The 21,871-nt window shown below is 40.5% G+C and overlaps 1 protein-coding gene across 2 annotated transcripts in view; it reads right to left on the minus strand.

Moving 5' to 3' along the window:
* MBOAT1 (membrane bound O-acyltransferase domain containing 1) overlaps window positions 1-21,871 on the minus strand; it is a 56,780-nt gene that overhangs the window by 16,627 nt on the left and 18,282 nt on the right. The window contains exons 2-7 of one of the 2 annotated variants that reach the window (XM_032707369.1): window positions 17,259-17,404; window positions 16,641-16,718; window positions 12,858-12,953; window positions 9,715-9,726; window positions 2,526-2,581; window positions 443-497 (exon numbers count right to left, since the gene is read on the minus strand). In XM_032707369.1, the coding sequence (XP_032563260.1) occupies window positions 443-497; window positions 2,526-2,581; window positions 9,715-9,726; window positions 12,858-12,953; window positions 16,641-16,718; window positions 17,259-17,404 (443 nt within the window). The remainder of the gene's footprint in view (window positions 1-442; window positions 498-2,525; window positions 2,582-9,714; window positions 9,727-12,857; window positions 12,954-16,640; window positions 16,719-17,258; window positions 17,405-21,871) is intronic. The other variant, XM_032707378.1, reaches the window with a different exon arrangement.

The following is a 21,871-nucleotide window of genomic DNA, read 5'->3' on the forward strand; positions in this document are numbered from 1 at the left end:
ATAGTACAGTCTTAGCCTGAATTTAAAAGAGTTAATTCAGCAAAGACTAGTTTTGTTGCATGTGGAGTATGTATTTAAGTCAATAAGACATTGCCAAGTATTTCAGTGCTTTACTGATCAGCACAGGGATTGGATTGAAGCCCTGGATTGAAGAAATAAGGAATATAGGAGAGAAGTTATGTTTGTGTAAGGTGGGCAATAACAGCAGCATTACAAAAACACATACTCAAGCAAATAGAAAAAGCACATAGGACTTTTGGCATATCACGGACTGGATAGAAGCAGGGAACATTTTCATGGCCAAGACACGAAGTTGTTCCTAACACTGCAATGGAAAATAAAAAAACAATAAAAACGAAAAGACAACCCAAACTCTAATTTGGGTTGTTTAATTTCTTTGGGAGAAATTAAACACAAATCACTAAGGGAATTACATCCTTACTTTACAGCAAGCCGATTTTGCTCAGCAGTGAGTTCCTCGGCTTGTCGCCCTATTCCTAGAAAAAAAAAGTCACATTAGATCTTTCCAAAAGACAAACAGTGAAAGCTATTCCCAAAGTCTAATGTTTGCACCCCACATGTAACTTTCTAAAACCACAAACTTCAAAATTTCTTTGTCACAGGCAGTTGTAATACATCTCAATTCCTAACTTTTAGATCAAGTATATTCATGTTCTACCCTATCTCTTTACCCAGTTTCTTACCTCATTCCCCCTTTCTCACCCTACACTGTAAGGAAGAGCAGCCACAGCATTCCCACACACACAATGGAACTGGCAATGCCATCAACTGGCAGTGACCCCCAGCAGCCTCTACAAACAGTCCTGGGCTTGAAAAACCTCAGTTGCCAGAAGCCGCTGGCTCATTTAAGCACAAGCCTCCCACTGGCTCCTTGGTGAGAAATGGAGCATTTCACAGCAGGAGGAGTGGGCAGTGGAAGGGAAGCAGGCTCTCAGGGAACAGAAGCTCCACTGGTGTGAAAGAGCAGCCCAGCTGCCTGCTGCTGGAGCAAGCCTAAACATACACATCAGTAATAATCTGGAATTGTACGAGGTCCAGACTGGAAGGGTGACCTCCTGTTGAGTGCACAAGACCTTTGGGGCCAGAGGTAGAGCACAGCCTCAACATCCCAGGAAAACTAAGGAAAAATCTTGTGTGATGCCCAGTGGTAAACCGATGTTGCTTATAGCAAATAGCTCCAGATCTTCACTCTGAAGCTTTAACTGCTCATACTGTGAGGAATCCCACTGGCTTCAGCAGAACTCACCAGGGGATGATTCACAGCACTGATCCAAGCATGCATGTGGATGAGGGGCTTGGCATCAACTTACACTACTGTTTTAAACCTACTGGCCATAATTACCAATACACACACAGAGGACCCATTTCCTAAAACGACTGCTGATAAGCTGCTCATTTCCATTCTCTCTCTACTGTTTCAGTTTGTAAATATTAAGAGAGCCTGAGTTTCAGAGAAACAATTAAGCACTTAATTACTTAAAGGGCTGGGTATTTTGTTTGTCTGTTTCCATTTATGGACAGCTGCATTAAACTTTTACAAACAGAAATTTGTCACCGATGCTTGAACTGCAAGCTGCCTCCGTTTGATCAACTGCTCCATATATGGGTGTTTACAATATAATGAGCCTTTTCCACTGTCATTAATCTGTAGGATTTCTGATCTGTTTAAAACACTCCCGCCTCTGCTGTTAGCTTTTTCCTTTCTGTCTGTTTATTTACCTTCCATATTCTAGGTGTGTACCTGCAGTCTGTGATGTGGCCATCACCTAAATCCTAGATCATAACAACTCTATAGCAGGTTACTTATTTAGTTGCCCACATCTTATAATGCAATGGGCCTCAGACCATCAGAAATTCACACTGCAACATCAGTAGGTGTAAGCAATAGTGCTACTGATGACAACTGACATTTGTAGCCTTTGCACTGTACACTGTACTACACGCAGGCGTTTTACTGGGAAATAATAGTGTTCTTTGTCACAGCACAGCACAAGACTGAAGACAATGCTATTTTGCTTGCAACTGTGCTTCTCTCTGCACTGGGAAAAAGCTATTGAATTCTATCTCTCACAACTCATGGAGTATATTACCACTGAATATATCAGCGCTAGCATATTTTTTGCTAAATTAATGTTAATGACTGAAACCATGCACCAAACACAACTCTTGACTTCTGAGAACCAATAATAGCTTCAGAGAGCTTCATGGAGATGCACTGTAGCATCTAAACAGGAGATACCAGTACTAGCTAAAATCCAAATTGGGCCCAAAGGAACTAGAGTACCCAAAGGGAAAAATACAGTTGTCTTTGATACTGCAAAGACAATTTGATCCTAGAGAACCAATCACAATTTGAAGTTTCTCATTTTCCTCCACAAAGCACTTTTCTTCTTCATTTGAAACAACTCATTGAACTACATTCATTCACTCCATATCTCAGCCATAGAATGCACTGGAATAAAAAGGTCGTCATCAGGACGCAGGAAGAGATTCCTTTTTCTTACCATCATGTAACTGGCATGCAAGTGTTGTGATCTTCTGTGTAATTATCATCAGCGGACTATAACAAAGACAGAAACAACAGTTACATGTCTTGTAGTACAAATTATTCCCAACTTCCTTACTGAATGTCTTTATTCCTTTAAAAGGCATAACTGTATTAGCAACAAGTGGAAAACATCCAATTAAAACTGAAGGAGGCACTCAGGCATAAGACAATTGCCTGGGTTCAAAACAACCCCACAGTAACTTGCACTGGAATTTTTAATTGCTAAGTACACACAAAGCCTTATTTTATGTCTCCCTATCGTGCAGCAGTGCAAATTGTAGTTCAGAAGAAATCACACCACTAGGAAATACCAGCTTCTGCAGTCCACTGAGCTTCCTTTCAGGCAAAAATCAAATTCAATGCAACACTAGAATACAGCAACGCTTCTGTAACATAACTCTGGCTCTTCTTACTGTTACTCTCCTATTGTCTGTCTCCTCAGTGCCCTAAAAAAATGTTGATTCTGCAGATACAGATGCTTATTTCCCCACATGAATAGCTCTATCAATTAGGACTGTGTGCAAATACCAGAATAGCTGTCAGCACAGCAGTTTCCCACTTGCTTCTTGGCCATGCAACTGCCTTGTGAACAGCCTGTGCAAGATACACTGTCCAACTGGGAGTGTACAGGCATGTGGGATCTGGAACCTCTGAAAACATGAGCTAGCTGTACCTGAGCCAGGCTTACAACCACCCAGAAGCTTTGGTGCCAACTAAACATGCAGCATAGAAATAACCAGTATACCCAATAAAGCCACTTATAGTTCCCATTTCCAACTTGACAGAGCTTCTTGGCACTGAAGGCAAATGTGAGCTGCTGCAGCTAAGGACTAGGAAAAAAGACAAAACTCAGCATGGGGGCATCAGGAGCTGCTTCCTATGAGGGTAAAGGACACAGCCAAGAGCATTTAGAGGTAGGTTAGAAGAAAGATGGGGGGAACACCATGGGGACAACTGACCACTTCCTCACTGGCAGAGGCTCCAGGGGTAACTGTAGTCCATATACAGCTTCTAAGGGCTCTGGAGCTCTGAACACAAAACCTGGCACTGAACAACTGCAATCTGGAGGGACCCATGGCTGGCAAAGCAAGGGATGAGCACCTGCTCACACTGCTTTTCCCCACCTCTCTGCCCCCGGGGACACCAGCACAGGGTGCCCAGATCTCACACTACCTATGAGACCTTCACAACCACAATAGCCAAGAGGTGGAAATGGGTGATGAGGATTCACCATTATTTTTAAAGCATTAATTGTGATGACTGCATGTAAAACCAGTTCCACATGAGAGACCTGTCTTCACTGAGGATTTATAAAATGGATTGTTTCTCAATTTGAGGATAAATTAACATTAACCATATAGAAGTTTCTGTTTGAACACAACTGATGTCTTCAACCTGGAAATTAAAACTCGAGTTTGTATACATGCTATTTACACAGTTTGACCAGTATATGGAACCTTTTTAAGAGATGTAGATGATTAATCCAAATATTACAGCTACTCATTTTAACTATTGCAATATATTTTCTGGAACGCAATTAAAGAAAAAAAAGTTGAAGGCTTTTTTTAGTTCAAGAACTGTATTTTCCCCAGAAAATTCTCAAGGTAAAGAAAGAAGAAAAGTGCAAAAGTTACATTCAATGATGTCTCTATCTAAAATAACATTAAAATACTCATGTTCTGCAGAGATTTTCAAGAGATTTTGGATCATCCTTGGCTAAACTGACCTACTAGTTACAATCCCAGTGGCTAAGATAAAGTGTTTGCAACCAGGCTATCCCCCTAAGATAAATCAAACTGATTTTCAAGATAATTCATATGCGGACCATGGTAAATGCACGAATTCTGGCAAAAGACTGATCTTTTTCCAGAGTCCACAAGTAATTCTGTGTGGGCAATTTGCATTTTCTACCCAAAACCAGAACTCACAATATCAACCAACTTCATAATCAGAAATTATTTCTATTGTTTCAGCAGTCCCTGCTTGAAATGTAAGCAAAAAAAGTTTGCACATAAAATTCAGAATAGACTTAAATATGCACAGAACTTGAATACAAATGTAACACAAGGGCTTGTACATCAGCTCTCTTTGGGTCACCTAAACCAGCTAAGGAATGGACAAATTCAACAATGACTTTTCACCTTCCAGACAACTTCAATATTGTAAAATAGTCATTCTAAATTTTATTCCAATTAATCTTTCAAGAAAAATTATTTATAAGCTGTTTTCACCATTATCTTCAACATCCTGTTTCTCAAAGTAGATTTTCCCAGACAAAATTTAGTTTTGCTTTCAAAGATACATAAATCCTAATCCTCTAAGCATATGAAAAGGCAGATTTTTTTAATCCTTAAGAGAGACAGAGGCTGTCAGCGAACCAGCAGTTCTACTGCAATAAACAGAGATTTTTATTTTGTCAGTGCTTGATCTTTTAGCTTTATGGAGGAACATTAACACTTGATTCAAATTGGTTCAATTTGTTGCACATGTTCCTTATGGCAAGCGCTTCATGCCAATAAGTGAAATGAGTAACTTTAAAACTCAGGGTCTGAGCCATAACCGTATGACTTTAAGTGCCTAAATTTAGACACTTGACTTAGAAAATTGGGCCCCCATGGTAAGCCAGAGAGAACCAAAATGCAAACAATCCTGACGTGTTGATTAACTGAGGGAAGCCAGAGTACAGCCTGCACTGAAGTCATACAACATATAAACACAGAGGAGAGATGTTCTCTTCATCTATATTAGGAATTCATTGCCTCATTGATGGCACATTGCAACCCAGCAGAAAAAGTCAGCCTTTCCTGCACTTTAATCAGAAAAGACAGACAGTCTGTCTCCCTCAAATCCCACCTCCAAAGGAGACAAGCAAGCACAAAAGTGATGCTTCTGACATCGTGGGTGGGAAGGAGAGCTATAAAGTACATTAGATACCTTCCATTCTCCCTCCTGACATCATCGTATTACATGTCATACATATTTTCCAGAGTGGTTGGAAAGCAGCCCAGCGGAAAAGGACCTGGGGGTGTTGGCCAGCAGCCAGTTGAACATGAGCCATCAGTGTGCCCAGGCAGCCAAGAAGGCCAGTGGCATCCTGGCCTATATCAGGAATAGTGTGACCAGCAGGGTTAGGGTAGTGACTGTCCCCATGTACTCAGCACTGCTGAGGCCACACCTCAAGTATTGTGTTCAGTTCTGGGTCCCTCACTTAAGGAAGGACATTGAGGTGCTGGATTGAGTCCAAAGAAGGGCAACAAAGCTGGGGAAGGGTCTGGAGTGCAAGTCCTATGAGGAGCTGCTGAGGGAATCGGAGAAGAGGAGGCTCAAAGGTGACATTATCACTCTCTACAGCTAGGAAAGGAGGTTGCATCCAGGTGCTCCCAGGCAACCAGTGACAGGACAAGTGGAAATGGCCTCAAGCTGCACCAGGAGAGATTTAGGTCAGACATTAAAAACAAATTCTTCACAGAAAGAGTGATTAGATATTGGAACAGGCTGCCCAGGGAGGTGGTGGTGGAGTCACCAATCCCTGGATGTGTTTAAGGAAAGACTGGACATGGCACTTAGTGCCATGGTCTAGTTGACATGGTGGTGTTAGGTCATAGGTTGGACTCAGTGATCCCAGAGGTCTTTTCCAACTTAATCAATTCTGTGATCTCTTCTATACCCTACTTGGGAAGGTGAAAACCTGCTGTACAGTGGCACTGGGATGACACACACTAAATCTTTCACAAGAGCAGTGTCAGATAACACTTCACAGCAAGGGTAAGCAAGGTTTCAGGTGAACAAGGAGCATCTTCCTCCTCTCTCACCCATCTACCATTCTTGATCTCATGGGATAACCATGCCTTCACTGCAGGAATAGGCAGAGAACAACAAAATAATGACACTACTGGAGCTCTCCCTTAATTTTAGGGGGGGGAAACAGTATCGTAAATTCCTAAGCATGTGAATTTTGAGTATTAAAACTTTGCAATACCAGAGTATTGAATTGTCATTTCTATTCAGCCTTTCAGGCAAGCTCTAGTTTTAAAGAGCAATAAAACATTGAGTAAGTTAATACATAAAATACAGCACCGTATCATATGTAGTCAACTGTTTCCAACATGGTAATATTTTAATGCTTAGATTCTACTGGAAAAGTCAGTAGTGCTAAAAACAAGAAGGGGAGTTAACAAAATTATAAAACTTCCAATTACCTTTCTTACTCCCGAATTTTGAGACACAGAGGTTATTGGAGAGGGGCAAATTATTAGGTTGAATTTAAAATCTACCTACCACATGTGCATTTACAGATGAAGCATATTTATCTCTAGTAAGGAAGCATTTGAAATAAAACAAATTTAGAAGCCTAAACAACTTGAAATCCATTGTATTTGAACACCTACAAATCGCTTTGCAGCCACGTGCTGAGTGGGGATTCCACACCCTCTCCTCTTCACCTGTCCTATTAAGCACTGTGGTTACAAACTAGCACAGAAACACAGAATTTGATTTACAGGAGGTATGACTTCCCTATATATATTGGGAATATATATTGGCTATGAATTTAATCTCAGGTTGTAACTGCATTGTACCTGCTATACATAAACCATAGCAGGCAACTTTTAATTTAAAAAAAAAAAATCAAGAAATTGTCCCAGGGACAATTTAATTTTTCAAGGCATCTAACATAGGATAAAGATAGCTTTGGGGTTTTGTTTGCCTCACATTAGATGCCCTGAAAAATAACACAAGACTAAAATGCAACAGTTTACAGAATGCTCAGTAGAGGGGTTTACCCCCTAATTAAACCTTCCAAATGAAAACATACCAGTTAATGTAATTTTTAAACACAGTTTTCCCCAGTGCAATAAATTTGCCAGGCCAGTGGAACTAAAGATGTCAGCATTGTTAGTAGACTGTTATGGGGATCTTCCCCACATTACAGGTTGCCTTTTGCACTGAGCAAGCTTCGATGCTTACAAGAGAAAAGACATTTACCAAGCACAGTCTGCTTGACCTGAGGTAATCCCGTGGAGAAGTCTGGCACATGCTTGCTAGAAATAGTTTCCACTGACCTGATTTCACTAAGAGAGGAGGTGGAGTCAAAAGGCTCATAGCAGAAAAGACTCCAAAACAGCAATCGTTTATTTCAGGGTTACCTTTTTAGCCCTGAAGCCACGCTGAGAAGCTCACACAGTCACATTCTACTATGACGTTAACCATGCTGATGAGGGGATGGCCAAGCCAGAGACATCACAACAGCTTCACTGGCAGTGGGCTCTTACTTTTACTTTCGACAGTAAAATGAAGTACTGAAGCACACAGAGGAAAAACACTTCACTAAACACACTTGCACTTACAAAGCAACTTCCAATTTGCTTCATGCTGATGTGCTGACATTTTTTTTCCTCTTTTTTTTTTTTCTGTGAGAGCTCCCAAACAGTGCTTCTTAAGCCTTCACTATAGAAGCATTTCACTTAAAAGAGTGTTTACTTCTGGAGAAGTGTTCTGGTGCCCTGGGATGCACAATCTGCGTGGAGCTCTCTAGTAGTGACTGCCTGCTTGAATTTTGCCTAGTTCCCACACTGCAGTTCTTGCAGGGATCCTGTGTACCCAATGGTAAATGATCTCAGTGCAGTTGCAAGTGGACAAACCCCCATCTGAGCAGTAAAGCAGCAAACGGGCACAGAAACAGACTGATCCCCCCTTACTCACTCTGCACCTGCACTGCTGTACTGCCACAACTGCAGACCAAAGTTACCCAGAGCTGCTGGGACGGACAGTGCAACAACTCACTGCATGTCATAGATTTAGAAGACAAGAAAATAAAAATAACCAGCTGAATTCGCAGGATCAGTTAGCATCTCTGCACTGTGTTTTAACATGGTAACAGAGCACAGCTATCTTTGCTCTCATCAGCAAATGTATTTCCTTTGTGAAAAACAGCCGTTGTACCTTTATTCCTTCCTTTTGTGGTTGATACTAAGCCACCGAGAGGGAAAAAAACAGCAACAAAGCACTAACAACCCAGCAAAAATTCACTGCCTGAAGTGACACTTGTTACTAAAGTATCTGCTTATATGGCTTTTCGAGAGGGCTCTTTCAACCATCATCCCTTTCTAAGCAGTTTGCTGAGAATGCTGCTGCTGCTGTTCTGCATTTGGGATAGGGCGAACACAAAGATGTCCATGACATCTGAGGAGTGATGTCCACCAAAACACTCATGTAAGAGGTACAGATTTGACATGTGTGGGGAGGAAAACTGCTCGAGTCTCCCTGATAATTCAGCTATGGTCTCTCTAAGACCAACAGAAGATTGAAAGCAGTGTCAGTGTGTGTGGTGATTTTCACAAAGTGAGTATCTCTGCCGTAAAGAATGGCAGCAAGAATCTTAGAATAATTAAGGTTGGAAAAGACCTTTAAGATCATCAAGTCCAACTGCTAACCCAGGACTATCATCTTCACCACTAAACCATGTTCCCAAGCATCATGTCACCACTTCCCTTGGCAGCCTGTTCCAGTGCTTGAAAACACTTTTCATGAAGAAATTTTTCCTATATCCAAACTAAACCTCCCCTGACACAACCTGAGGCCATTTCCTCTTCTCCTGTCACTTGTTACCTGGGAGAAGTGACTGACCCCCACCTTGCTTCGACCTCCTTTCAAGTAGTTGTAAAGTGCTACAAGGTCCCTCCTTTTTTCCAGGCTAAACAACCCCAGCTCTCTCAGCCGCTCCTCATATGTGAAAGAAACATCTGCACAATCACTCTGACATTTCACTGAATGACCTGCAATATTAGGAAATTTTGGTCAGACACTGCAAGAATTCAAAGAGGAAACTAAAAAGCTCTATGAGCTTAATCAAGCAAAGGATTAAAAAGACACAAGTTCCATATGGATGCAGACATCCTCTGAATTCCATCCAGATGATCATATGTATATGGCATTTGTTCATGTAGCTTGCTAGATTGAAACCATATCTATTACTAGTTTCCAAAAATCACAATCAAGATTCCTTACTTTAAACTAATTTTTCCTTAAAGCCATAATATTACTATACTCAATCTGAGCCTGTGATACAAATGGAAAAAACACAAAGTGTATGATATTGCTACTGGTTATATAGAGTTATAAAGTTATATAGAAAGCAGGCAACTTACCAGCATAATCCTCTTAGCATAAAGAAGAAATAAGAGAGAGAAAGAGTTAGGATTTAGTTTTTCCAGGTATTATGTATAAATGTCAAGCAAAATAAAACATGCATGTTTCTCTCAAAGATTGATTTGAATTAAGGGTGAAGTACAGTATTCAGTTATTGTTTAAATAGTGTTAAAAAATGAATAGTTTTTTTCAAGAAAGTAGTAAACAAAGTTCCTACATTATGTCACCACTCATTTGAGAAATCATATAAATGAAAGAGATTTGATAGAATATATATATTTGATAGAATATATATATTTTTAAAAAAGAAATTAAAATTCAAGTGCAGCAAGCTGGAACTGGTTTTCCTTAAAACCTGGTAGTAGTTTAAAAAAAAATTAGTTTTTCCTTAAGTACTATGCAATACATGAAAAACTGTTAAATCAAGAAATTGTTGCAAACAGCTTGAGTACAGTTCTGACTGTGGGACTCAGTGACTAAACCTACTGTTTGCATGAGTTAGAAAAATTAAGTAGTAACCAGTAGGGAACAAGTCGCTTATTTCATATTTTTTAACCCTGAAGCGATGCACTGAAGTTTGATCTTCCATTTTCCAATTTTCTTATGATATAACTCAAAAGTTATTTTGTTCTCTCCATCTCTACCTGCATTTTAGGAGCTGTGTTCACAAAATATGGGGGCTCCAAACAAATAGCACAACCAATTATCACTAAAAAAAAAAAAAAAATGTATTTGCAAGCACACATCAAAAGGGTTATGCATGCAAGTTGTTAGGTGCACAAAGCAGGTCAAGACAGAAAATGAAGGATGCTGGCTTTCAGCACTGATGCTGGGAAACACTCATTTAACATCTGGCTTGTCGTTTTGGGGAACTGATATTAGAAAGGGGATGGCACTAGATCTGGTTAAGTGCCTATTTGATGCAGATTAAAACTCCTCCTTGCAACCAGATATCACCAGAGACTTACAGGATATTGAGACCTCAAACACAAGTCTGAGGTTGATGGGCTTTTTTTTCCAACATAAAGATTTCCCTAAATTTAGTGTCTTGCCTTCTCCATGTATATCCCCAACCACATTCACCTAAAAGGGTGGGAGGCTGGAGAGAGACGGGCACAGCTCCACAGATTCTGTCTCGGTTGTTTATGAAGTCCTAAGTGAGAAATTTAAGACCATCCTTCCAGCTAGGAACCTGCCCGAATGCTTCCCTATTATCAGTTATCAACTATCTATTATGCAATAGATGAGGAACCATCAAATATGGCAGGACAAGCAAGAGGAGGTTCAGTTGCTGCTTATACATGATAAAACTGTGGCCAGAGTTGTCTCTCTGGGTCATCGCATCTGTTCAGGTATGTGCATAAAGCCTCAGTGGGCACATATTATTTACAGCTGTTTTAAGGCAGATTTATGAGGCAGACCTGAGTTTCACCACTTTGGACTGCAAGTTTTTATTGATACCACTACAGTATTTTTATTTATGTTAGCTTTTAAAATATACCATGAAGATGCAGTTCATATCCATACTATATTTTCCATTTGTTTACTATTTGGCAGTTTTATGTTTGACTCAAGTTTATAAATTAGTGTGTATCTTGAAGCACCAGGACAAAATCAAATAACACAGTAAGTTCGGGTATTATTCGTTCACTGCTGTTATTATTCTTGAACTCATCATTAAATAAGAGTAGTTCTTTTTTCATCAAGAGAGAAGAAAATGTTACCTGGTTTATAAAATAAATCCCCAGTCTCAGCTGGATCTTTATTAAAATATCTTCAGAGAGAGAGCACTAATATGCCTCACAGTGCATTTCTGAATGCACTATTCACAAAAGTATGATCTCTTGCATTTCTCTCTCTGCCTCTGTCTCATACACACACAGAGCTATAGCATTCTAATCTCATTTACAGGCTTCTTGGTATACCACATTCTTTCAAGACATGCTTTTTTGTATTAAAAGAACCACAGAAAAATTATAGAACTAAATTTCTCTAAATGCGTGAGTTCCCATTTCTGCACCCTTCTCTAATAAAAAAAACCAGAATTCACAGAGCAACTTCCCCTCCACCCCCTAAAATTTAATTAAATGCTTAAACCCACTGCCTCAGAGAGAAACACGTGCACACAGACAGCAAAAACCTTCAATCTCCTACTCTATGCCTGTAAGATGACAGAATAAGAAGAGTCATGTCACAACTTACTGTGCCAGTTTACAGAATTTTTTCATAGTATGTTACTAATTAGTTTGTATTCAGACATTCGATTAAACAAGTGGAATGCAGATGAGTACACTGTTTTTAAAGCATGCAAAAGCATACCTTCCTTTCATAAAACATGTAGGGTTAGCTGTCTCTATTTTTGCAAAGCATCCTCTGCTTCAGTAAAATCAGAGACTACAGCATATATGAAAAACACTGTTTCATGGAAATGCATGGCATATAAAAACTTGTGCTAATTAAACAGCAGCCACAACCTGCCCCCATGAGAGAACCCATAAAACTGGTGCCAACAACCAAAGCTGATCTCTTATGTCTGTTTGGTTTACTCAGCCAGCTTCCAGCTCCCCTAGCAACTCACCCCCTGCCCAAGCCCTCCCCTCATGCCCGCTGAAGTGCCTGGGATGGGTGAAAAACACCTTCCTAACTGGGGTGGGAAATACCTTCCCAGTTGGAGCTTCAAGACAAATCAGAATGGGGGAAAGGATGACACAGAGCCAACAGGTGTGCCTAGGAAGCTGGAAGGAGAGCAGCCCACCTCACCTCTCAGGGCAGACCACCAGGGACCAGAGCACCAGCCGTGCCACTCACCAGGGCCATAGTAGTCCTCCAGCTCCAGTAAGAGGTTGTACAGACTTACCCTCCCAGGCTGCTCTAGGTGGAAGCCTAGTTAACCAAGCTCTAGTTTCCTAACTAGACAGTGCCTCACAAAAAAAACAGTAGAAACAATGAGTCAGTGCAAAAATCATACAGTGTTTGTTCCTTCCTTAAAAAAAGCTAAAAAAACCCCACAACAAAACTCTTGGGAAAAGCTTAAGGGAAAAAAATTGCAGGTGCTCCAAAGGTAACATACAAATTATTCTTAAAACGTACCAAAATTAACTAATAGTAATTGAAACAGGAACCAGCTTGCAGACTCACTCACCCGGAAAAATCTGTAGTGAGAATACCATAATGAAATATGTATATTCGGCTTATGTGGCACAGTGTGAGGTATCCCATAGCTACGACAAAGGAGTACCTAAAAACACAACATACAGAACACATAGTTACCAACACAAGTACCAGCGAGAACTAGATTGGCTTTGGGCTACTTTTGATTTTTGCAAATTAGATTGTTAACAAGTCTGAAGCTATGCTACAAGACCTGGAAGAAATTTTCAAAGAGGACTGATAGTTTTGTGTACCCAGCTGAAACATTATGGAGATGTCTCTTCACTCTGGGGGTGAGGAAAAAACAAAAGAAGAAATAGGATCAATTCAAGTTGCATATTTCAATTTCAGAGTGCCCACCTTCACATATTATTTTGAAATTTCTGCCCAACTAAAGTATTTGAAACCAGATGATACTGTATGTGCATCACTGAAGTTATTCACTGACTTTTTTATCTGTAAATGCTCTTTATTTACAACTTTCCCTCAGATCTAGCAGAGACTAAAATATTTCAAGGTTCAGGTATTTTCTCTCCTCTGATTTTCTATAAAGGCATATAATGACATATAGCCTATTCTTTTCAGCTCTGCATGCTGAAACATGCCATCTTCCAGAAGAATCATAGAATCATTTAGTCTGGAAGGACCTTTAAGATCACTGTGTCCAACCAAAGAAGCATTCCTTAAGTAGAGTGTGACAAATTCATTCTCTGTTTTTCAAGATGATAGCAAACTTATGTTAGGCAGGGCAGTAGCATGACTCTTTCTATCTTAAGAGCTGAACAGTCTGAAGACTGCAAGTGTTGCAGTGCCTGCGTGGGCAGATGCAGCCTTTCATATAAGTAACTTCTCCCTGTATCTATGAGAGCAAGAAAGAGGATACTGGGGAGGTAAGAAGCAGATGGATGTTTGGAAACAGATTGACACATGAAGCAATCTACACAGTGCAATGGAGAGCTGGGGCACCAGAATGAAAGGCTTGTATCACATGTACGTGACAGGACCAGGTCTACTGCTGTCCTCTGTAGCAGAAGTTATCCATGTGGAGGAGAAGGTGCAAAGACCAACAGACTACAGAATAAGATGGTACATCCGCTATGCCAGGAAGAGCCGAGCCATAGGAGGCTGGTAAGCACATATTGCCAAGCAGGATTCCCCCCCAGACTCATAAGAGGATCAATCACAGGGGAGAACTAAAGGTGAAATCAGACAATAGGATCACTCAGCACACAACTGAAAAAGAGCCAGACCTTTGTAAAATTATGGCTGGTTTTAAAAGACATGAGTTTTTCCTCCCTGGGGTCTAATAAACTGCGGTGTGAACAACAGTGATGGATTGCAAGTCATCCTGCAGGTCACATGGCCCATAGCAAACAGCTGGATGAAAGGCAGACTGAGGGGACACGACAGATTCTTCAGGAGATTCAGCGTAGAATTTATCTTATTTTATCTGGGTCAGGCATCCCAGGTATCATGCCTCAGCAAGGTCTTTGGACTCCTCTCTCATCTAGGGAGAGCAGCAAACATCCCTCTAAAGGCAAGTCACCCATCTCAGACACGAAACAGTAAGAGACAGACTGAAGGATCTAAAATAAGCCTCAACACTTAAGTGTAAAGCACTTAGATTGAAATGGGGGCAAGCAGGGAGAGATATGCTGAACTGCTCCTGCAGCTGGGAGCACTTCTGTTGCTGGATTAAATTGTCCATTTATAGGTCTTGAAGGCTCGCAACCTCACCAGAGAGCAAGCTATCAGAAAATAACCAGGGAAAGGAGCATGAAGGTTAAATTATGTAGTTTATTTCATAAAATACATAATTCCACTGTATTTTTTGGAGGGAAAAAAAAGCCAAGTCTTGAAGCCCCACTACAAAGGATTCTGTGCTTTTACAGACCCCCTCTAATGAACAGCTCCAGACCTTAAAGCAACATTGGTCAAGCTTACTCTCAAGCAGTCTGAATACATTGTTATTTTGCCAAAATTCATAATGTTGATGCACTTTGAGTCACATTGCCATGGCTAGTGGAATACAGTGGAAAAGTCCTAACCCAATCCTCCCAGACCTCCTGAGGTTTTTCAGCATGTTGGATTGACATTTCACATTGAATCAAATAAACTCATTACTATCTTGCAGCAGTGGGTGACATTATATGAACCAGTTTATTTTGTGTTGCAGTATACAGCTATTTTTCCCAGCTGTGTCCATTTCCCTATCATCACCTCAACTTACCTAGGAAGATGTAAATAACTGTTGGATGATTCCCTGTGTAGACTTGGTTCCCCTGATCTACAATCACTAACTCCTTTATTTCCCTCAAGTGACTGGCAGGGACAATGCCCAGGAAACAAGTAATACGCATTTTTAACACCTTTTTGTTTTGGTCTCTGGATGGCATTTCTTTAACAAATATTATCCAATTACTTTTTTTTTCTGAAGTTATTAATAATTTCTGGACTTCTGGGATTTGCACTCTGTGAGGGGGTGGAAAAAACCTCCTTAACACCTATCTTGCTGGTGCAAAATGCTAGTGACTGCTGTAGACAGGCTTGTTGTTTATACTTCACATTTCTAAATAATCTTAAATGGGGATCCCACTTAGATATTAGAGAGAGTTCTCCTCAGGAAGTGACTAAAAAGAAGGCGAGATGATTATCTGAACATCAGATCCTCAGACAGCCCTGGCCCTGAGGATAAGTGAAGAAAAGCTTTCCATTCACCAGCCCAGACTGTTGTGGATTATGAGCATTCAGTAGCAGCTACAGAAACAGCCACACAGAGCAGGGACAGAAATCACCTGTAACACACCCAAACCACGGTATTAACCACATGCTGTTAGGTAGACCAACACAAAAGTACGGAAGTGGGAAGAACCACCAGCTATAAAGTAGTAGCTTTACAAATAAAAATTCCTATTTATGCAAACTGATGGGAAGCAAACAACTCCACCTAAACAATTTTAAAAACTCGCTGGTGCTGAACTCTCTCTCAAGAGAGTATGGTACCCACATGAGAAGGCTTAGTGACTGAACAGAGAAGTTCTTCCACACAAATTTCCTCTCAGTCAGTGAAAGAAGAAAACATAACTATCCTGTAGTTTTCATTTTCACACGAAAGCACTTTTTGTCTTTTGGCCAGGAGGGCACTCATTTGATAAAGCTCTTCAGGAGTCTTACGTGCCTTCCTTCCTCTAAGGCATTTGTATAGGGAAAAGATCAATACCATGGTGGAAAACTTCTCATGATCATAACATAAGCTTCTACTAAGCAGCAATGACAGTTCTGGTACTTTCTACTTTTTCCGGCTCAAAGCCCAGTACCAAATGCAAGACTTCATTTTGTGGATCACTGAGTTATGCTGCCACAGTAACCTTATTTGAACTACCTAACTCAAGAATAAGTGGAAAATACCTAAAGGCCAAAGAGCAAGGGGGAAAACACATTAAAAAGGATTATCGAATGCAATCCTCAAGAATACAAGACCAAGGAGAACATGACTTCATTATGTTTAAGAAACCAGAGGTTTAGTCATAAATTATTAAGCCTGGAAAAGTCAACTTTTGAGGGCAGCAATTTTGTAGGAAAATACATCAATGCAAGAAACCACAAATTGAGATTACAGCTGCTTCTGTAACTGGATGAACAAAGCTCCTGCAAGTAACTGGGAAAGAAAAGCAGGAAAGAAGAGAAGGTGCTTCTAAAAACCCCTCATGCTTCTCCCTGAAAGCAGAGAAGGTGTCAGAGGGGCAGCTCCACACTTGCAGCCACATCAGCTCACCTGTGGATGTTGGGAATACTCGCCATATTCATAATGCCATAGTTCATCATCACCAGGACAAAAAGATGAATGGAATACCTTAAAGACAAGAAAGGGAGTATTTAGATAATTTCTATGTTACCTGGAAGTGCTGGCAGTTCAGAGCAAGGGAATATTTTTCCATGCAAATTACATAAATGAGATGTCATATCAGAGTACCGGTAAACATGGATTACCCCAATTAGATCTTTATAGCCTGAATATCCAACATAGACTGATACTTACTGACAAGATGTTATTCATGTGTTTCACTGAGAGAAAGAGCAGCCTGGATCAAAGTGCACACTCAATTTCGATATATCTTTTCCAAAAGAGGCATCTTAACAGCAGACTGGCATGGTTTTAACTTCCAGAATAAACATCACAAATTAAATTAAATACTCCACTTAAAAATACTTTCATGCCTCATTTTACTTTGAGGATTTGGAATAGATTATGCACGTTAAGATTTTTTTTAATTTATTTTTTTAGGATAACCTTAAGTGCCTTAAGGCTAAAAAGATGTGATCCAGAAAAGCTGATATGAAGTTTGAAAATATTTTTACCCAGGCTTTGTCTACATGGTGACTAAATACTCACCACCCAAAGCAGAAGACAGCAAAGTATATTCCAAAGAGGGTTGCAAACGCATGGCGAACAGCGGAGCTGGCATGACTGGGACTCAAGTAAATACGAAACCAAAATGCAGCCAAAAGTGCAAACAGTTGACATGCTACAAAATTGATCTGCAGAAGACAAACAAAACAGAAAGCTGTTGTTATTCTTAGAGGAGAAGGGGAAGAAGTCTCTCCATTCTCAGAACAATTAAGAGTAGAGGCGGGAAAAGGGGCAAAAAAGTGAGCTATGAATCTTCTGTTTCTTAGCATTCTCACTTGTGAGCCCATATGGTAACTTCTCTTGGCCAGTGACAGAAGGGATTAAACAAGCCTGTAGGCACCCAAAAACTCACGCAAGAGGAAGAGCAGGCTCCAGCTACCCCAGGGTACAGAAGGGCTCTGGTGTTCCTCACTCTCCCTGGAGCAGGGCTCTACTCTCTTGCCATCCTGACGCAGGTGACCAAGCTGCCAGCCTGACCCCTTCTCAGTCCTCTTGGTGGAAGGCAGAGGCCAGGAAGCAGACTGGGATTTTGAAGCATCACCCCAGTGCCTGACTTTCTCCAACCCCAGCACAAGGGCAAAATCAACAATCTTGATGTGACACTGTTTCACAAGCAGCAGTAACTGGACAGCTGCCTTAGTTGAATTCCTTCACTCCACAGCATCTTCCACACAGATCTCCCAACTCACCATTTTTTGTCGTTCAACAGCGCAAAGAAAACAACTTTGTTCCACCACCAAGCAGACAGTTAAAGGAATATACAACTGTTCTTTGGCTACTGCATGTGGGAATCACTCTGGCTCCTCCATTGTAAGGAGGTAGCGATGGCAGTGGGAGCACAAGACACGCAGAGGGCAAACAGTACATGACTAGAGGCTACTCTTATCAGACACAAGGACAAGCAAAAGCTTCAGTGTCCTCAGAGCAAAACTGAGATCATGCTGCCTTCTTCAAGTCACCTTGTCTTTGGCAGCCTCAGCAAAAATCCCAGAAGTCAGAGAAAAAAGCAGAGCTCAGGAGCTGTCTCTAACAGAGCAAATACAGCATTAGGATACAACATCCTTAAGTCCACCCTGGACCCTAGACAGCTGGAGTTAAATTCATTTACTCAGTTGCAGTCCTTTTTTTTTTTTTTTTTTTAAATCACCCTGAGCTCTACAGTAGCAAGTCATTCCAGAATGAGCAAATCTAAATAGGCTGCAACATTTAAGCAATCACTTGGATTAGAGGATTATCCAAAGCTATCAGTCCAGGACAGGATGATATATCTCACTCAAATGCTCTGACATGCTGGCTGCCCAGAGGTGGTTGGATTCAGCCAGACTTCTTGTTGAAAACATTTACAATGTGTTTAACAAGATACTACAGCCCCAAAATGCTTTTATTCTGGTGGACCATATCCAACATGGTGCAGTTCATGCAAATCCTCTTATTAGAGGTTTGTTGGCTTCATTGCTGCCGTTGCTTTATTTCAGTCATGCAGGCACTCATGAAATAGAATAATGCAATAATTTAAATACTTAGGTATGCTGAGTTTTAGTTCTTTGGAACAGAGCCAATATCAATTGGTTTCTTGCTCATGTAAGCAACCAGCATTTATAACAGATGATATCAGAGAACTATACTGAAGTAAATAATTCTTATTTTTAGTGCAAGACTTATAAAGTAAGAGAACAAAATTGCCCTGGTCTCACAAAACACAGATGTTGCAGTAGAAATTCCAAACTCTTGTCTATTACCACAGAGTTACACTCAAAACATTAACACCTTGCTCCCATCCTTCCCCAGCCAGAGGTACAGAAGAAATCTCTGAACCCCCTGCAGGGCTGCTCTGATTGCATGCTTTCTAAGCAAATTCCCAAATCGATGTATGCCAACTCATCAATGACAATACAGTGAACCTTAATCCCACCTCAGCCCACTCCCACTTAGGGTCACACTAGCAAATCCAGTGCAGCTCAACTCTGCAGAATGCAGAGCTTCTCTGATTCAGTATAAAGGTGGAAAGTGCAAAGACTCACAGGAACTTGATGTTGCTCACAGAAGCTTTACACCAGTAAAAGCCATCAAGATAAGCAAGTGTTTGCTTTTTACTCTCATCCAGCTCTCATATGCCCAGTTCGAGATGTTAAGGATGCTAGGATTTCAGAGGTTCACACACAGCAAAAGGAAAGTGCAAGATCCCACAGCAGACACGCTTGTAATAGCATTTAAGCAGCTAAGGCAGTAGCAGCAAGCAAGCAGCAGAGACATCACATCACATTATACCCATTACATCACATCACGCAGTGAAGGACAGCTGATCAGCCCTGCATACATATGCTGCTGCTTGCCTACACCATCAATTCTTTTGAGCAATGTGTCACCTGTGCTACTTGGATTAAAGTCAGGATGGGCACACCAACCACGCCACTATCACATCTTCATTTTGTTGTGCAAATTAACCAACACGGTTTCTTATCTGTGCTCTTTTTGCAGGAGTTGGGGTAAACCTTTGAATTGGGATAAAAGCAAAGTACACATCACCCTTATGTTTCAATTAGTTTTCAGTTTATGAGGACTGTTTCTGCAGAGCAGCCAAACATCAGACTCAATGTACATAGCAAGCAATAATTTGGTAATAGAACAGATTTGGTCTGTTTTCCACAGAGTAATAGAGGGACATGATAGTTTTTCATGTAACTACCACCTCTGTTTAGTTATTTATATGTACCATTTTAAACACATACAGCATTCACATGTGTACACACAAAGGCTGCCAGTTCATCTGACACTGACTTTACTGCATTCCGTTTAACATTAATTTTATTCTTTATTCTACATATTTAAGGCACCTAAGTAAACAGATCCTTAAGAATTTAGGAAATGTTGTGCTGCATCACAAGTGAACTATGTCACCCTTTTCTCCCTTTCTTTTCCCAAAAAGAAAAGGGTTCATACTATTCCCTTCTGGTTATTTCCACTGTTGCTAAAAACACCTTATAAACAGTTTACTGAGGGCTTCTGAGCATTGACGAGTTGTGTCCACATAAAAATAACACGGAAATAAAAACTATATGCGAATTAACCCTTCTCATTCAGATCCCCCATCTCAAGTCATTTAACCTATTTTTTTAGCCAGTCACATCTATTCAATATTACCATAAAAATTTTGCTCATCTGCTCTCCACTTTGCTAGCAGAAAAGAAACACCTTTGCTTTTTACAGTCATTTTCTTCCATGCTCTAGAGAGTAAGATGTAATAAAATTAGGAATCAGAGCACATGACAGGTCGCCAAAAGAAGACACTGTCTTCCTTTCATTTTCCATGATTACACTCTGGAAGACAGAAAGGCAGTTTCATCACAGTATCCTGCAATGACATCTGGAAGACTTGTATCTGAGTCGCAGCCAGCTGAAGACAGCCTTGCAATCCAGAAACAAGATATCTGCACTTTTGGAGAGAGAGAAAATCTGGAACAGCTCCAGCTCAACTGGCTTGATCATTATTGTTGTCTAGTTAATGAATCCTTTTATTCTCTATTAGTCCCAACTTTAAAAAGCTGGATGGATCCAGAGCATACAAACATCAGGTGTGAGCAACGATAAAAAAAATAAACTGTAGTTCCTCCCCTTATTCCTTCAGATTCTGTAGCAGCAATAACTCAAAGTGATATTTAGATTGCAAATCTGAGTTTTATACAAAGCAAGCAATCAGGTCAAACCAACTGACCAAGCATCCATGATGGTGATGCAAGAATAACCAAACATAACAGTTTCAAAATCCCCTTATACTATATCCCAAGCCCTCAAAGTACATAAAAGGTTAGTTCTATCTGCCTTGAGCCTTTGCATTTTCTACCATTTTTAACAGGGTGAAACCAGCTTGGCAAACATTGGACTGGTACTGTAGGGAGGGGACACACAAACTCCTAGGGATTTCGAACCACCCTTCCAGTCATCTCCATCAACAGGCAGGGTATATTACATAGAAAAGTCATCTCCTCAACTTCCTAACTACTCTCAGAGGACAACTGTAAAACTTTTTGCTCAGTATTTTATTGGGTCCCACTAACCATTTGCAGGTAGGCACTTTAAAGGGCAAATACCAGCTGGCAAATCACAAAATAAAGGTTCTAAATACCTGGCATTAAATGCATGGATCTAAAAATCTCACCATTTGGAGGACATGAGCCCAGTGGAAATAACACTGAGTAGGAAGAATTATCACCTTTTGTTCTTGAAGCAAAGTGGCTCCATGGTGAAGGCTGGAGGAAAAAAAAAAGAAAAAAAAAAAGAAAACAAAAGTAGTAACTTGCCAAATCCCTCTAACAGGAAAGCCATGGAGCCATAGAGGATTCCCAAAAAGAGACAGGTAAATATGTTGCTTGGTGCAATGAAAAATTACTAGGAAAAAAACCCACAAAAATCTTAAAAGAAGAAAATGGAAAGTGGTTTTCCTAGCTAGGAGTTCTGGAGATAGGAAACAGAAAATATAAGAGAAGACAAAACCTGGATTTATACACTTCCACCAAATCATCACAAAGAATCTTGATCACTGCTTGCCGTAGTTCAAAGTAGGCTGCTAATCACCCACTTCAGGAAGCTTCCTTTTT

Source organism: Chiroxiphia lanceolata, chromosome 1, assembly GCF_009829145.1.
Source record: "Chiroxiphia lanceolata isolate bChiLan1 chromosome 1, bChiLan1.pri, whole genome shotgun sequence".
Classification (NCBI taxonomy): domain Eukaryota; kingdom Metazoa; phylum Chordata; class Aves; order Passeriformes; family Pipridae; genus Chiroxiphia; species Chiroxiphia lanceolata.